The following is a 15,223-nucleotide window of genomic DNA, read 5'->3' as shown; positions in this document are numbered from 1 at the left end:
CACCTCCTCCTCCTTGCTTCACAGTAGGAACCACACATGCGGAGATAATCCGTTCACCTACTCTGCGTATCACAAAGACACGTCGGTTGGAACCAAAAATCTCAAATTTGGACTCATCAGACCAAAGGACAGATTTCTGGTGTTTCTTGGCCCAAGCAAGTATCTTCTTATTATTGGTGTCCTTTAGTAGTGGTTTCTTTGCAGCAATTCGACCATGAAGGCCTGATTCACACAGTCTCCTCTGAACAATTGATGTTGAGATGTCTGTTACTTGAACTCTGTGAAGCATTTATTTGGGCTTCCATTTCTGAGGCTGGTAACTTTAATGACCTTATCCTCTGCAGCAAAGGTAACTCTGTGTCTTCCATTCCTTTGGCGGTCCTCATGAGAGCCAGATTCATCATGGCACTTGATGGTTTTTGCAACTGCACTTGTAGAAACTTTCAAAGTTCTTGAAATGTTCCGTATTGACTGACCTTCATGTCTTAAAGTAATGATGGACTGTTGTTTCCTGTAGTAATGAAGGACTGTTGTTTCCTGCCTCCTGTAGCTCAATTGGTAGAGCATGGCGCTTGCAACGCCAGGGTTGTGGGTTTGATTCCCACGGGAGGCCAGTATGAAAAATGTATGCACTCACTAACTGTAAGTCGCTCTGGATAAGAGCGTCTGCTAAATGACTAAAATGAAAATGTAAATGTTTCTCTTTGCTTTTTTGAGCTGTTCTTGCCATAATATGGACTTGGTCTTTTACCAAATAGGGCTATCTTCTGTATACCACCCCTACCTTGTCACTACACAACTGATTGGCTCAAATGCATTACGAAGGAAAGAAATTCCACAAATTATCATTTAACAAGGCACACCTGTTAATTGAAATGCATTCCAGGTGACTACTTCATGAAGCTGGTTAAGAGAATGCCAAGAGTGTGCAAAGCTGTCATCAATGCAATGGGTGGCTACTTTGAAAATATATTTTGATTTGTTGAACACTTTTTTGGTTAATACATGATTCCATATGTGTTATTTCATAGTTCTGATGTCTTCACTATTATTCTACAATGTAGAAATAGTACAAAATAAAGATAAACCGTTGGATGAGTAGGTGTGTCCAAACTTTTGACTGGTACTGTATGTACAGTGAGGGAAAAAAGTATGGGATTAAGGTCTGGAGACTGGCTAGGCCACTCCAGGACCTTAATGTGCTTCTTCTTGAGCCACTCCTTTTTTGCCTTGGCCGTGTGTTTTGGGTCATTGTGATGCTGGAATACCCATCCACGACCCATTTTCAATGCCCTGGCTGAGGGAAGGAGATTCTCACCCAAGATTTGACGGTACATGGCCCCGTCCATCGTCCCTTTGATGCGGTGAAGTTGTCCTGTCCCCTTAGCAGAAAAACACCCCCAAAGCATAATGTTTCCACCTCCATGTTTGACGGTGGGGATGGTGTTCTTGGGGTCATAGGCAGCATTCCTCCTCCTCCAAACACAGCGAGTTGAGTTGATGCCACATCACTTTCACCCAGTTCTCCTCTGAATCATTCAGATGTTCATTGGCAAACTTCAGACAGCCCTGTATATGTGCTTTCTTGAGCAGGGGGACCTTGCGGGCGCTGCAGGATTTCAGTCCTTCACGGCGTAGTGTGTTACCAATTGTTTTCTTGGTGACTATGGTCCCAGCTGCCTTGAGATCATTGACAAGATCCTCCCGTGTAGTTCTGGGCTGATTCCTCACCGTTCTCATGATCATTACAACTCCACGAGGTGAGATATTGCATGGAGCCCCAGGCCGAGGGAGATTGACAGTTATTTTGTGTTTTTTCCATTTGCCAATAATCGCACCAACTGTTGTCACCTTCTCACCAAGGTGCTTGCGATGGTCTTGTAACCCATTCCAGCCTTGTGTAGGTCTACAATCTTGTCACTGACATCCTTGGAGTGCTCTTTGGTCTTGGCCATGGTGGAGAGTTTGGAATCTGATTGATTGATTGCTTCTGTGGACAGGTCTCTTTTATACAGGTAACAAGATGAGATTAGGAGCACTCCCTTTAAGAGTGTGCTCCTAATCTCAGCTCGTTATCTGTATAAAAGACACCTGGGAGCCAGAAATCTTTCTGATTGAGAGGGGGTCAAATACTTATTTCCCTCATTAAAATGCAAATCAATTTATAACATTTTTGACATGCGTTTTTCTGGATTTTTGTTGTTGTTATTCTGTCTCTCGCTGTTCAAATAAACCTACCATTAAAATTATAGACTGATAATTTCTTAGTCAGTGGGCAAACGTACAAAATCAGCAGGGGATCAAATACTTTTTTCCCTCACTGTACATATATTCAACCACGCCCCAAAATATGCTAATTCTTGAGAATACAGCAGCGTACTGTCATTTTATAGAAATAACCTCTTCCAGTTGTTGTATATATTTACTTTTAAAAAGTACAGAAATGTATTCTTGCCAATCTCCATTATGTCTACAGACATGGTGCGCAGCAGGAACTTCAGGTAGCTAGAAATTAAGAGGTTGTGAGTTCAAATCCCATTTTCGGTTTAGTTCCAAGCAATCAGCATAATGTCCTCTAACACCTGAATTTAGCTGTAAAAATACACTGACTAGTTTTAGATTTACCGTATTTTCACAGCAACTAGACAAAAACATCCAGGGGACCATGACACAACATTCTAAAATTGTCCCTGGAACTAACCGGGAACTCACACACACTCACGGTGGCAGGTAGCCTAGCGGTTAAGAGTGTTTTAATCCCTAAATCGACTAGGTGAAAAATCTGTTTTAGTGCACTTGAGCAAGGCACTTAACCCTAGTTGCTCTGGAAAAAATTGTCTGCTAAATGACGTAAATGTAAAATGTAACTAGACAAAACCTGCAGGGGACCATGACTGTTTAAATGTAATTAATGCCAATTATGCCTTTCAAAGTAAAATATTCTAAATTATATTTGACACCTAGGTTTTTACGTGCTCAAATGTTGTCAGGTGTAGTGTTATGGTATCACATGTTGAAATGTTGCATCCCCATGTTGTCACATTTATTTCACATGAATTTTACATGAGATCATGTTCTCACATTTGCTCACATGTTGTCACGTGTAGTTTTATGTTATCACATTAACTTCACATTAAATCACACGATCACATGAGATCACACATGATCACGTGTTCACACGTGTTCACGTGAAATTCATGTGGTTTTTCCATAAGGGATCCTCTGTCTGTACCAGCATTGTGTTAGTTGGGTGGACGGAGCTTTGTCCTGAGAGTGTGTGTGTTCTATGGTTCTAGGCTAATTGGTCAGGTCAATGGTGTGTGTAGAAGGTCAGGGACAGCATGTACTCTCCTAAAGCAGTTACAACGCCCTCAGCTAGGACATAGCCCTAGCATGATTACATTTAACTTTCTCATTTAACTTTCTGCAGCACACAAGCTCTCGCACACGTGCGCACGCACACACGCACACACATACACACGCGCACACACACACACACCGGACACGCACACGCGCGTACACATGCACACACGCACACACACAGTAACCTTAATTTTAGCAGAGATCTAAAGACACACTCAGCAGTGACTTAGAAGGGACATGAAATCTTTGTTGGGACAGACAGAGTTATTCCTGTGCGCCTTCTCCAGTTCTGCTCCTGTTTATGTACTAAATGGCTATTTTCTGTTGTTCTGTGTGTGTCTGTCTGTGTACTGTTAGGAGTTTATTCTTTATACGTGTGTTGTTACTGTTTCGTTTAACAATAGCATGATTTTGGTGCTTAATTTTCTGTAATTTAGAATTTGTAGAGGTTATAGACCTTACATTTGCGTTCCAATCGTTGGTCATTTTTAATTGTGTTAGAGCTGAAAGCATACTGTAATATCTGCACATCGAAACAACACCGACAAACACAACAACAACGGTTTGTTTGTTTGTTCCATGCAGACATTCTGTGAGTGTGTACCCAGCTCCTCCCAGCTCAAACACCGCTGGTCAGACTCAGACACAGTCAGAGAGACCCCCTCACCCACCAAGGTAAGAACACACACACCTATAACACAAACACACATGCAGGCTACTAGACCCACCCGATTACTCACTTACACCTCAAACTTCTAATATTGCACCCCAACCTGCCCAATGTTAAAACTCTACACATTGTGAACCTCACACCAAACTATTTGTTATAGTGCATTCCTCAAATGCAAGCTTGCTCATTATATTTCTCACATCCTAAAATAATGATGAATTATCTCATATTCAGTAGTACAGTTATATGTTATATATGAAATGTGTTTGTAGAAAGATGAAAGTCCTCTAATGTAACTCATGTGACTTATCATGCGGCAAGTAGCCTGGCGTTTAGAAAGGCGAGCAAGCAACCAGAATGTTGACAGTTTGAATCCCGGGTCTGATTGGAAAAATCTGGCGCGAAGTGAGCTGGCAACTGGAGGGTTGCTGGTATCAAATCCTAGATGCCATAGCCTGCCGTTGTGCACTGGAGAAGGCACTTAAGCCCCCAAAACAGCTGCTCCACTTGTGCTGAATGTATGTGTGTCTTTCAGAGGAGATAGGATAAAGCGGAAGTCACATTTCTGTTGGACCTTGTGTATAACTGGACAAATAGAGTAATCTTAAAGACTAGGCTAATGTAGCTCTAAAGGCTAACTTGGGTCTAATGGAGCTCTAAAGCCTATGCTAACTGGGTCTAATGTAGCTCTAAAGCCTAGGCTAACTTGAGTCTAATGTATCTCTAAAGACTAGGCTGACTTGGGTCTAATGTAGCTCTAAAGCCTAGGCTAACTTGAGTCTAATGTAGCTCTAAAGTCTAGGATAACTTTGGTCTAATGTAACTCTAAAGGCTAACTTTAGTCTAATGTAGCTCTAAAGCCTAGGCTAACTTGAGTCTAATGTAGCTCTAAAGCCTAGGCTAACTTGAGTCTAATGTAGCTCTAAAGTCTAGGTTAACTTTGGTCTAATGTAACTCTAAAGCCTAGGCTAACTTGAGTTTAATGTAGCTCTAAAGCTTAACAAGAGTCTTCAGGTCTCAGGCACGGTTAGTCATCAAATGAGCATGGTTCACCCGGGTTCTTATTCCAGCCATTGTCACAGATGGAGATTTGAAGTGTTCTCATTGAGAGGAGAGGAGAGGGGAGAGGATGGCTTAAGCATTTTCCTATCAGTAGCTGTAGAGAACAGCACAGCACGGCTCAAGTGTTAATAACATATAATTTTTTATTTTATTTGTGTTGTCACGGTATGGCTGTGGCACTTTCTCTCTTTCTGGCTTTCACTCTCTCTGTCTTGGCCTGTCCCCATCCGCCTCTCTCTGAGGAGAGGATGATGAGTACTGAGGTGCTCATCTACATGGAGGATTAGGGCTCCTTCACAACGACAGCCTCGCCCCGTCAGTGTCTCCATCACCATGGTGATCACATTCAGCGGATTATCGCATATTAAACGTCACATTTGACAATGGAGCAGAACAGGTGGCAAAGCCTGACTCAAAAGAACTACCCCAAATAACCATGGATTTAGCTTGTGTTGCTTTTCACTTAAAAGCAGAAATGATCGTAACAGGATCTGAGTGCATGTGGGGTGGTACAGAATATTAATGTGTGTGTGGAGGTCTGTGGGTTTTGCATGTATGTATGTAGGTATGTGTGTGTGTGTGATCTCTGCTGTATCTCCTGTGGTTTTATACTTACCTAATGAGCGGATGGAGCCCGTCATCCAGCCACCAGCCAATGACCCAGTAGTGTCCCCACAAGGAGGTTTTGCCTCCCAGTGTGTCTCCTGTCATCCCAGAGTAAGCTGTCTGAAACAGAAGAGAGGGAGAAAGTAAAATAGAGACAGAGAGAGGGGGGAGAGAAGGGGAGAGAGACAGAGTGCGAGAGAGGTAGAGAGAGCAATGTTCAGAGGCCATTAATATTTAGTGTGCAATAGGAGATGGCTTTCACCCATACCTTCCCCCTCTGGCCAACATATAGTCAGAGCCAAATGAAACTGTTATCACTGCTGCTTCTCTACAGACTGTTACGAAAAGGCTAAAGCAAATGCAATGCAAGCAAACACACACACACAAACACACACAAACGCACAGACAAACACATACGCTACAGGACTGTTTCTCTAGCACAGACTGGAATATGTTCCGGGATTCATCCGATGGTATTGAGGAGTTTACCACATCAATCACCAGCTTCATTAATAAGTGCATCGACGACGTTGTCCCCACAGTGACCATACGTACATATCCCAACCAGAAGCCATGGATTACAGGCAACATCCGCACCGAGCTAAAGGCTAGAGCTGCCGCCTTCAATGAGCGGGACATTTAAAATGATCCTACTACACCGGCTCTAATGCTCGGTGGATGTGGCTGGGCTTGCAAACTATCATGGATTACAAAGGGAAACCAAGCCGCGAGCTGTCCAGTGACTAGAGCCTACCAGACAAGCTAAATACCTTCTGTGTGTGCGTCGAGGCTAGCAACACTGAACTATACATGAGAGCACCAGCTGTTCCAGACGACTGTGCTATCACGCTTTCTGTAGCCGATGTGAGTAAGACCTTTAAACAGGTTAACGTTCACAAGGCTGCAGGGTCAGATGGATTTCCTGGACGCGTACTCAGAGCATTCGCTGACTAGCTGGCAAGTGTCTTCACTGACATTTTCAGCCACTCCCTGACTCAGTCTGTAATACTTACATGTTTCAAGCAGACCACCATAGTCCCTGTGCCCAATAACTCCAAGGTAACCTATATAAATGACTATCGCCCCATATCACTCACATCTGTAGCCATGAAATGCTTTGAAAGGCTGGTCATGGCTCACATCAACACCATCATCCCAGACACCCTGGACCCATGCCAATTGGCATACCGCCCCGACAGATCCACAGATGACGCAATCTCTATTGCACTCCACACTGACCTTTCCCACCTGGACAAAAGGAAAACCTACGTGAGAATGATGTTCATTGAGGTGGCTGGAAGTCTATGGGTATCTACTAGCATGCAGCATGTGTGTCAAACAGTTTTCTCATTATTTGGTTGGGTCTAATTGTGTTGCTGTCCGAGGGCTCTGTGTGGTCTGTTTGTGTTTGTTAATATCTCTCTCTCTCTCTCTCTCTCTCTCTCTCTCTCTCTCTCTCTCTCTCTCTCTCTCTCTCTCTCTCTTCTCTCACCAGGCACCTATCTGTCCCCACCCACTTTCCTTCCTTACTCAGCAGCATCCTCTACTCCTGGACTCTGTTGTTGTCAGGAATCAAACTATTGTTTGTGTTATGCACCTCGTGGCTTTGTTCCTCTCCAATGAGTTTGGATGCATATGTTTTCTTTATGTGCTCTGTGTGAATGTGTCTGTGCACAGGATAAACACGCTGAGAATGAACAAACACACACACATAGCCATGACGACCACATCTGTGCAGATAGACTATGAATAAACACAGTGATGAAGAAGTGCTTCCTGGAAAACAGGGTGTATTTCCCAGAGAGCCTCACGGTGATAAAACTCCAAAATAAATTGCAGGTTGGCGTTTATTGGGGTGAGTCTTGTCCTGGAGGCAGAACTGAGCAATTTCCACTAGATGGGCCAGCTGCAAAGTAAAATTGGCTATATTGTAAAAATTATTGAAAACAAAAAATATGTATGTCTCTACTTCCCCAGAGTCAGATGAACTTGTGGATACCCTTTTTATGTCTCTGTTTCCAGTATCAAGGAAGTTAGATGTAGTTTTGTGAGCCAATGCTAACTAACATTAGCACAATGGCTGCATGCTAGTAGATATGTTTGTGTGTGTGTGTGTGTGTGTGTGTGTGTGTGTGTGTGCGAATTACTTTAGATATTGTTTTTATAAATATAAAAGCAATATCTAAAGAAATTCACACACACTCACACACACTCCTAGACTATTATACAGCATAAGAAAATCCACTGTAAGTCAATGGCGAGTGAGGCCTGCTACAGCATTCTCCCTTTAACTCCCTCTCTCACAAGCACACGTGTGTACACACATACCACAGACATCAATGCACACCCACGTGTATAATCTGTATAATCTATGCTAGGAGTGTGTGTGAGTGTACGTGTGGATTTCCTTTGATATTGTTTTTATTTATATTGGTACAGACAATTATTAAGATTGTAACATGTTTAAGATTTGAGAAAGAGAAAATAACTGATAAAATGACTCCAAATAATTTGCCTATACTGCATATACTCTAGGTGTGTGTGTGAGAGAGAGCGTGTACATTTATTTAGATTGTAGTGGGTGATTTTGGACGGAGTCAGGCGCAGGAGGGTAAATCACAGTATGTATGGTTTATTCAGCGGTACGCAGCAATGCGTAAGACACTCCAGTGCGGTAAATACGGCGCACTGGAGAAAAACAAGGCACACGGGTTAATATCCCGGTGATACAAAATACAAAGTAGCTCCACCGAACTAGAGTCACCTCCACAATAAACAATCACACACAAAGACAGGGGGCCAGAGGGAACACTTATACAGGTACTGATGAGGGGATATGAACCAGGTGTGTGTAATAAACAAGACAAAACAAATGGAATGATGAGATGAGGAGCGGCAGTGGCTAGAAGGACGGTGACAATCGCCGAAGCCTGCCCGAACAAGGAGGGGAGGCAGCTTCAGAGGAAGTCGTGACAGTACCCCCTTGACGCGCAGCTCCAGCAGCGCGCCGACACCGGCCTCGGGGACGGCCATGGTGGTGTTACCCTGAGAGAGGGTAAGATTGGTTAGGAAGTCAATAGACAAGTGGGACCATGGCCGTTGTGGAACTGGTAAGCGATGTAACTTACCCGCTGGGAGGTGCCTAGGTGCCTTACTCTGGGCGCACACCGAGCAGGAGGAGACATACACCTCACGTCCTTAGCCAAGGTAGCCACCAGTACTTCCCGGTCAGACAGCATGCTGTACGACCGATACCTGGATGACCAGAGGAGGGAGACGTGTGTGCCCAATAGATAAGACGGTCACGGACAAGAGACGGCACGTACCGCAGACCACCTGGGCACTGAGTTGGAGATGGCTCTGTGCGTAACTCCCGCTCTATGTCCGCGTCCACTGCCCACACTACCGACGCCACAATGCGGGAGGCCGGGAGTATGGGGGTGTTGTCTATGGGCCTCTTCTCTGTGTCGTACAGCCGTGACAGCGCATCTGCCTTCACGTTCTTAGTACCTCGTATGTATGACAATGTGAAATCAAACTGGGTGAAGAACAAGGCCCACCTGGGTTCAGCCTCCTCGCTGCCCGGATGTACTCCAGGTTACGGTGGTCAGCCCAGACGAGGAAAGGGTGTTTAGCCCCCTCGAGCCAGTGCCTCCACGCGGTCAGGGCTCTGACCACAGCCAACAGCTCCCGATCACCAACGTCATTTTTCTGCTCCGCTGGGCTGAGCTTCTTCGAGAAGAAGGCACAGGGGCGGAGCTTGGGTGGCATGCCCGAGCGTTGGGATAGTACAGCGCCTACCCCTACCTCGGACACATCCACCTCCACTACAAACGGCAATGATGAATCGGGATGGGCCAGTACCGGGGCTGAGGTGAACAGAATCTTCAGGTTACTGAAAGCCCTGTCAGCCTCAGCAGATCAGCGGAGCCGGGACGGCCCACCCTTCAACAGAGAGGTGATGGGAGCTGCGACCTTGCCAAAGCCCCGGATAAACCTCCGATAGTAATTGGCAAAGCCAATGAAGCGCTGCACCTCCTTCACCGTGGTTGGGGTCGGCCAATTCCGACACGGCGGAAATGCAGTCTCCCTCCATCTCCACACCTGAGGTGGTGATGTGGTATCCGAGGAAGGAGACGGACTGATGGAAGAACAGACACTTTTCTGCCTTGCCATATAGGTCATTCTCCAACAGTCGGCCCAGCACTTTGTGAACCAGGGACATGAACCAGGTGTGTGTAATAAACAAGACAAGACAAATGGGAATGATGAGATGAGGAGCAGCAGTGGCTAGAAGGCCGGTGATGACGAACGCCGAAACCTGCCCAAAGCAAAGGGTCTGAATACTTATGTAAATAGGTCTTTATTTTAATTTTTATGGGGTATTATGTGTAATTTCATCAATTTTAGAATAAAGGCTGTAATGTAACAAAATGTGAAAAAAGTCAAGGAGTCTGAATACTTTCAGAATTCTCTCTCTCTCTCTCTCTCTCTCTCTCTCTCTCTATATATATATATATATATATATATATATATATATATATATATATATATATTGTGACGTCACGAGAGGCTACACAGCTTTCAGCGGGGTTGCTCAAGTAGTGCAAGGAGACAAGGTTCAAACAAAACAAGGATTTTATTATAGGTCTTGGGAAATTAACGAAAATATAACAAAAGTCTGTTCTCTTGTGGCTCTTTAAGGGTTAACAGTTCAGGGATGTCTCTTCCACATCCAACATCATAATTCTCACTCGCTCAGATAACTTTTCCCCAGCCTTACTGTAGTCCACGTTGCAGCTAGTGGCCAACCCAGCAAAAAGTCCTTCCAAATGTCTCTCACGTATTTCCACAGGTGCATATATCCAAAGGTGAGTATTTCCCAAAGGTAAGTATCTCCAAATCCTTATATTCCTCATGGAAGTGGACGTGCAGCACTCTTGTCCTCCAGAGAGCCCAGGTTGGAGACTGTGTCTCTTCCCTTCCCAAACCTTCAGCTCATCAGCTCCTCATTTGTTTCAGCTGCGTGGGAAGATTGGCCATAGAGGGGTGGAGTTCCCGACCATACCAGCAGATGGAGCCATAGCTGTCTGGGTTTGCAGCCACCTCAGGGGGATGTAATGTCCCTCCAGGACACAGCCTCTCGTGACATCACACATCCCCCTCCTCGGGACCGACGTCCTCGTCGGGTAAAGGCAGCGAAGAAGGCATCACGCCGGGAGAGGGCGTCCGCATTGCCGTGGTGCTTGCCAGACTGCTCTCTCTTCAACTCCTCCAACTCTAGGACCAGGGACTCAGCCTCCTGTTGTCTCTCCTTGAGTTTCTTACTGAACGCATCAGCCTTGGTTTTAGCAGAGTTTAGCTTCTGTTGAGCAGCTTTCAGTTCCTTCTCTCTCTCTGCCTCCGCATTCTTCATCTTGTTCTCCAACACCTTGTACTTCTCCTCTGCCTTCTTCTGGACCTCCTTACTACTGCGCAGGGTCTCCTCACACTCCTCGATGGTCCTGCGCAGCCTCTCCAGCTCCTCCTGTTGCTTAGGAAGGAGCTCTGTTGGAGTTTAGCCTGGAGGATATCTAACTCTTCTGTCTTCATGTCTAACTGTTGCTTTAACAAACGATACCTCTCAGCGGTCCCCTTCCAGACCAGACAGTTCTTTGTCCAGATTCTGTAGCTCCGTCTCTGTGTCGGTCTGGGCACCTGCCATCCCTATCAGAGCCCGGGCGGGAGTGAGTAACTCGGAGGATTGCACCGGAGCCTTCCCAGGATGAGTCTTGCCTCTCCGTTTCCGAGGTACTCGGGTTATCCTCTCCTGAGACTCTCTCCAGAGTGGGTAAAAGGCTGGGCAGTCTCGTCCAATTAGGACAGGGACGGGGAGGGAATCAACCACCCCCGCCGTCGTGTGTATGGTTCCCCGTGTGCTGGTCATTGTAAGTTCAGTAATGGGGGTATTCTCTGGTGTCCCCATGGACACAGGAAACTGGGAGGACTTTCCCCGGGGTCAGACACGTTGGGCCCACCAAATCCTTACGCACCAGGGTGGCCCGGCTACTGCAGAATCCAGTAAGGCCTCCACATCATGGTGATTCACAGTTACCGGGCAGGTGGGGGTCGATCTGGGCCGCCATCTACGACTCCCAAGAGCGAGGCAAAACGGTGTGTGGGTGCTGAGCTGGAGGACTCCGCAGTGGGCATAGGTTCATCGGCTGGTTTCCCACACTGCCAGGAGATATGTCCCATCTCCCCACACCGGTAACACTGTCGAGTTTCCCCCTCCTGGTGTACTCTTCTTGGACCCGCCTGGTTTCTGGCTCCCCCTGGAGCCGGGATAAGTCCTGACGTGGCTGGGTTCGAGACCTTGGGGTCCTTTGGACGGGTTCTTCCCATTTGTGGTGGGGCCGCACTCCTGGGGTCTTTTCGGAAGCATTCAGCATCTCCGCTGTGGCCTGGTACTTTTCCACAGCTTCCACGGTCAGATCAGCCGTGGTCAAGGCCTGTTGACTGATGAACCGTTTTGCCTCATAAGGCAGGGGCGCGTAGGTAACGATCCACCACAACGGCCTCCACCACCGCCGCTGCTGTATTCCTCTGCGGATCCAGCCATTTCCTTGCGATTCGGACAAGTTCATGCATCTGCGCCCGAGGAGGTTGGTCTGGTTGGAAGGTCCAGCTGTGAAAGCGCTGGGCCATACCAAACTTTGTGAGTCCATATCTGCTGAGGATCTCAGACTTCAGGGCATCATAGTCAGTAACCTGGTCAGGGCCCAGGTCCCGGACAGCATTCAGCGATTCCCCGGTTAGAAAGGGGGCTAACAGACCAACCCACTGTTGCTTGGGCCAGGCTTCCCTAGTGGCCGTGGCCTCAAATGCATGCAGGTATGCCTCAATGTCATCGGTAGCTCCCATCTTAGATATAAAGTCACTTGCCTTTATTGGGCGGGTATTTTGGACCACCCTCTGTCTCTGCAACTGCAATTCCTCTGCCTTCAGAAGGTTGGCTTTCTTTTGCTCCTCCAAGAGAGCCACGTTTGCTTGCATCTGGGCTTGCTGGCCAGCAACAAGGGCTTTCAATATGTCCTCCATTTCAGTCGGCGGGGAGCCTACGGCCAACTTGGAAAACTGGGTGATCAAACCTTCGGTATCCTCCTCTGACATGCACTATTAACGCTTGAGCGTGCCCGTATTCTCCACCATCTGTGACGTCACGAGAGGCTACACAGCTTTCAGCGGGGTTGCTCAAGTAGTGCAAGGAGACAAGGTTCAAACAAAACAAGGATTTTATTATAGGTCTTGGGAAATTAACGAAAATATAACAAAAGTCTGTTCTCTTGTGGCTCTTTAAGGGTTAACAGTTCAGGGATGTCTCTTCCACATCCAACATCATAATTCTCACTCGCTCAGATAACTTTTCCCCAGCCTTACTGTAGTCCACGTTGCAGCTAGTGGCCAACCCAGCAAAAAGTCCTTCCAAATGTCTCTCACGTATTTCCACAGGTGCATATATCCAAAGGTGAGTATTTCCCAAAGGTAAGTATCTCCAAATCCTTATATTCCTCATGGAAGTGGACGTGCAGCACTCTTGTCCTCCAGAGAGCCCAGGTTGGAGACTGTGTCTCTTCCCTTCCCAAACCTTCAGCTCATCAGCTCCTCATTTGTTTCAGCTGCGTGGGAAGATTGGCCATAGAGGGGTGGAGTTCCCGACCATACCAGCAGATGGAGCCATAGCTGTCTGGGTTTGCAGCCACCTCAGGGGGATGTAACGTCCCTCCAGGACACAGCCTCTCGTGACATCACAATATATATATATATATATATGGACAGTTTAACATGTATTCATTCACATGACTTGATTCATGACTTTAAATGTGTAAACAAAACAGTAACCCCATGTGTCCAAGACTAAATATAGTATGATACAGATACGGTTGTAGTTCACAAACGTCAATAATTTCAATCATATATTTGGCATATTTGAAAAAAACATAATGTATATGATTTTGAAGTGTCTGTCCATATAGGAGATATAAGAAAGCTCAGGAAATGTTTTTGTTATTTTTTACACATATTTAACCCCTTGTTAATTGGGGCACAAAACTACCTCCGTACTTCCATTCGTTTGTGTGGATTACATTCAGACAAGTCCTGTGACACTTGTGGGGGATGTAGAGCAAAACAGACAACACCATCATGTTCGCAAGAGTCTCCCCATTCCAGAGTGGTCATATAATAATAATAATAATAATAATAATAATAATAATAATAATAATAATAATAATAATAATAATAATAATAATAATAATAATAATTTGTAGGCCAAACCATTTTCGTGAGAAGACCAATTTCCGGGATGATAAATAATGACAATCTTAAAATGTCAACGTGGCCTTTGTAGACACTTGTACCAACTATACTGAGCAAAAATATAAACGCAACATGCAACAATTTCAAGGATTTTACTGAGTTACAGTTCATATCAGGAAATCAGTCAATTGAAATAAATTCATTAGGCCCTAGTCTATGGATTTCACATGAATGGGCAGGGGCACAGCCATGGCATTTTCACCAAACAGAATTTGTTCAGTGGTACATTTTGATAGTGTACTAAATATATTACAAGGACGTGAATGGGTTAAGGGAATGTTCTCCTAACTCTAAAACCAAAACATGCTTAAAAGGTTCTCAGAAGGTTTTTGCTATTATAGATTGAATGTTCCCCTAACTAAATGAAAACTGGACACTCAAATATTCAGGGAACATTACGGGTAACATTACAAAAACGTTCTCTCTCTCTCTCCAGAATTGTTAGCTGGGAAATAAGTGTAATTAAGTGTGTTTAATGTGAAGGTGGATATGGGTAGTTAATTGTGTAATGGTAGAGTAGGACAAACTGCTCTCTCCTCTATCTACTCTATACACAGATGGTAATGGCAATGTATCCCTGAGCGACAAGATGGCTCCCGATTGTAAAAGCTTTTTTTTGTTTCTGGTTAATGACACCATAGCAGTGTCAAAATGTTCTCTCTTTCTCTCTCTTCTCACACACTTCATCTCTCTCTCTTCATATGTATCTCTTACTCACTTATTTCTATGTCTTTGTGTCTCACTTTCTCGCTCACACTTTCTCTGTCTCTGTCTCCCGTGCTCTCTCTCCCCTTCTCTCTCCTCTCTCCCGTTCTTTCTCTCTGAAGTGGGAGTGAGAATTGAACCTGGTTCCCTGCTGTGTTTTTCCCCCAGAGGTGTTTTAAACTGGGACTCTTTTCAATATTCTCTTCAATAAGCTACATATCTCTTTTCTTCTCTTCAAAAACTACATGTTCCAGAAAACATGTCTTATATCGGGCTTCTTCCAACTTTCATACTTTTGATGTGTGCATTTTGTTGCGGGTTGGGTTTTGATGCAGTAGTAGTGAATGGTGGTTAATGAGATATAGGAGAGAGAAATTGCGCATGAGTTGTGAAATGTGACGCCTTTAAAATATAAAAATCCTGTAAACACTGCTAATCTTCAATTAGAGGTTACCGAAT

The 15,223-nt window shown here is 45.2% G+C and overlaps 1 protein-coding gene across 2 annotated transcripts in view; it reads left to right on the top strand.

The window, feature by feature from the left end:
• The window catches only part of LOC121541498 (fibrinogen C domain-containing protein 1-like), a 218,481-nt gene that overhangs the window by 55,588 nt on the left and 147,670 nt on the right, over positions 1–15,223 (top strand). The window contains exon 2 of one of the 2 annotated variants that reach the window (XM_041850555.2): positions 3,949–4,038. The exons of the other annotated variant lie outside the window; for it this stretch is intronic. Coding sequence (XP_041706489.1) covers positions 3,949–4,038 — 90 coding nt within the window. The remainder of the gene's footprint in view (positions 1–3,948; positions 4,039–15,223) is intronic. 2 annotated transcript variants of the gene reach the window in all.

This window comes from Coregonus clupeaformis, chromosome 27 (genome assembly GCF_020615455.1).
Source record: "Coregonus clupeaformis isolate EN_2021a chromosome 27, ASM2061545v1, whole genome shotgun sequence".
Classification (NCBI taxonomy): Eukaryota; Metazoa; Chordata; class Actinopteri; order Salmoniformes; family Salmonidae; genus Coregonus; species Coregonus clupeaformis.
The sequence above is the reverse complement of the archived record's forward strand: the minus strand, read 5'-3'. Positions and strand labels throughout refer to the sequence as shown.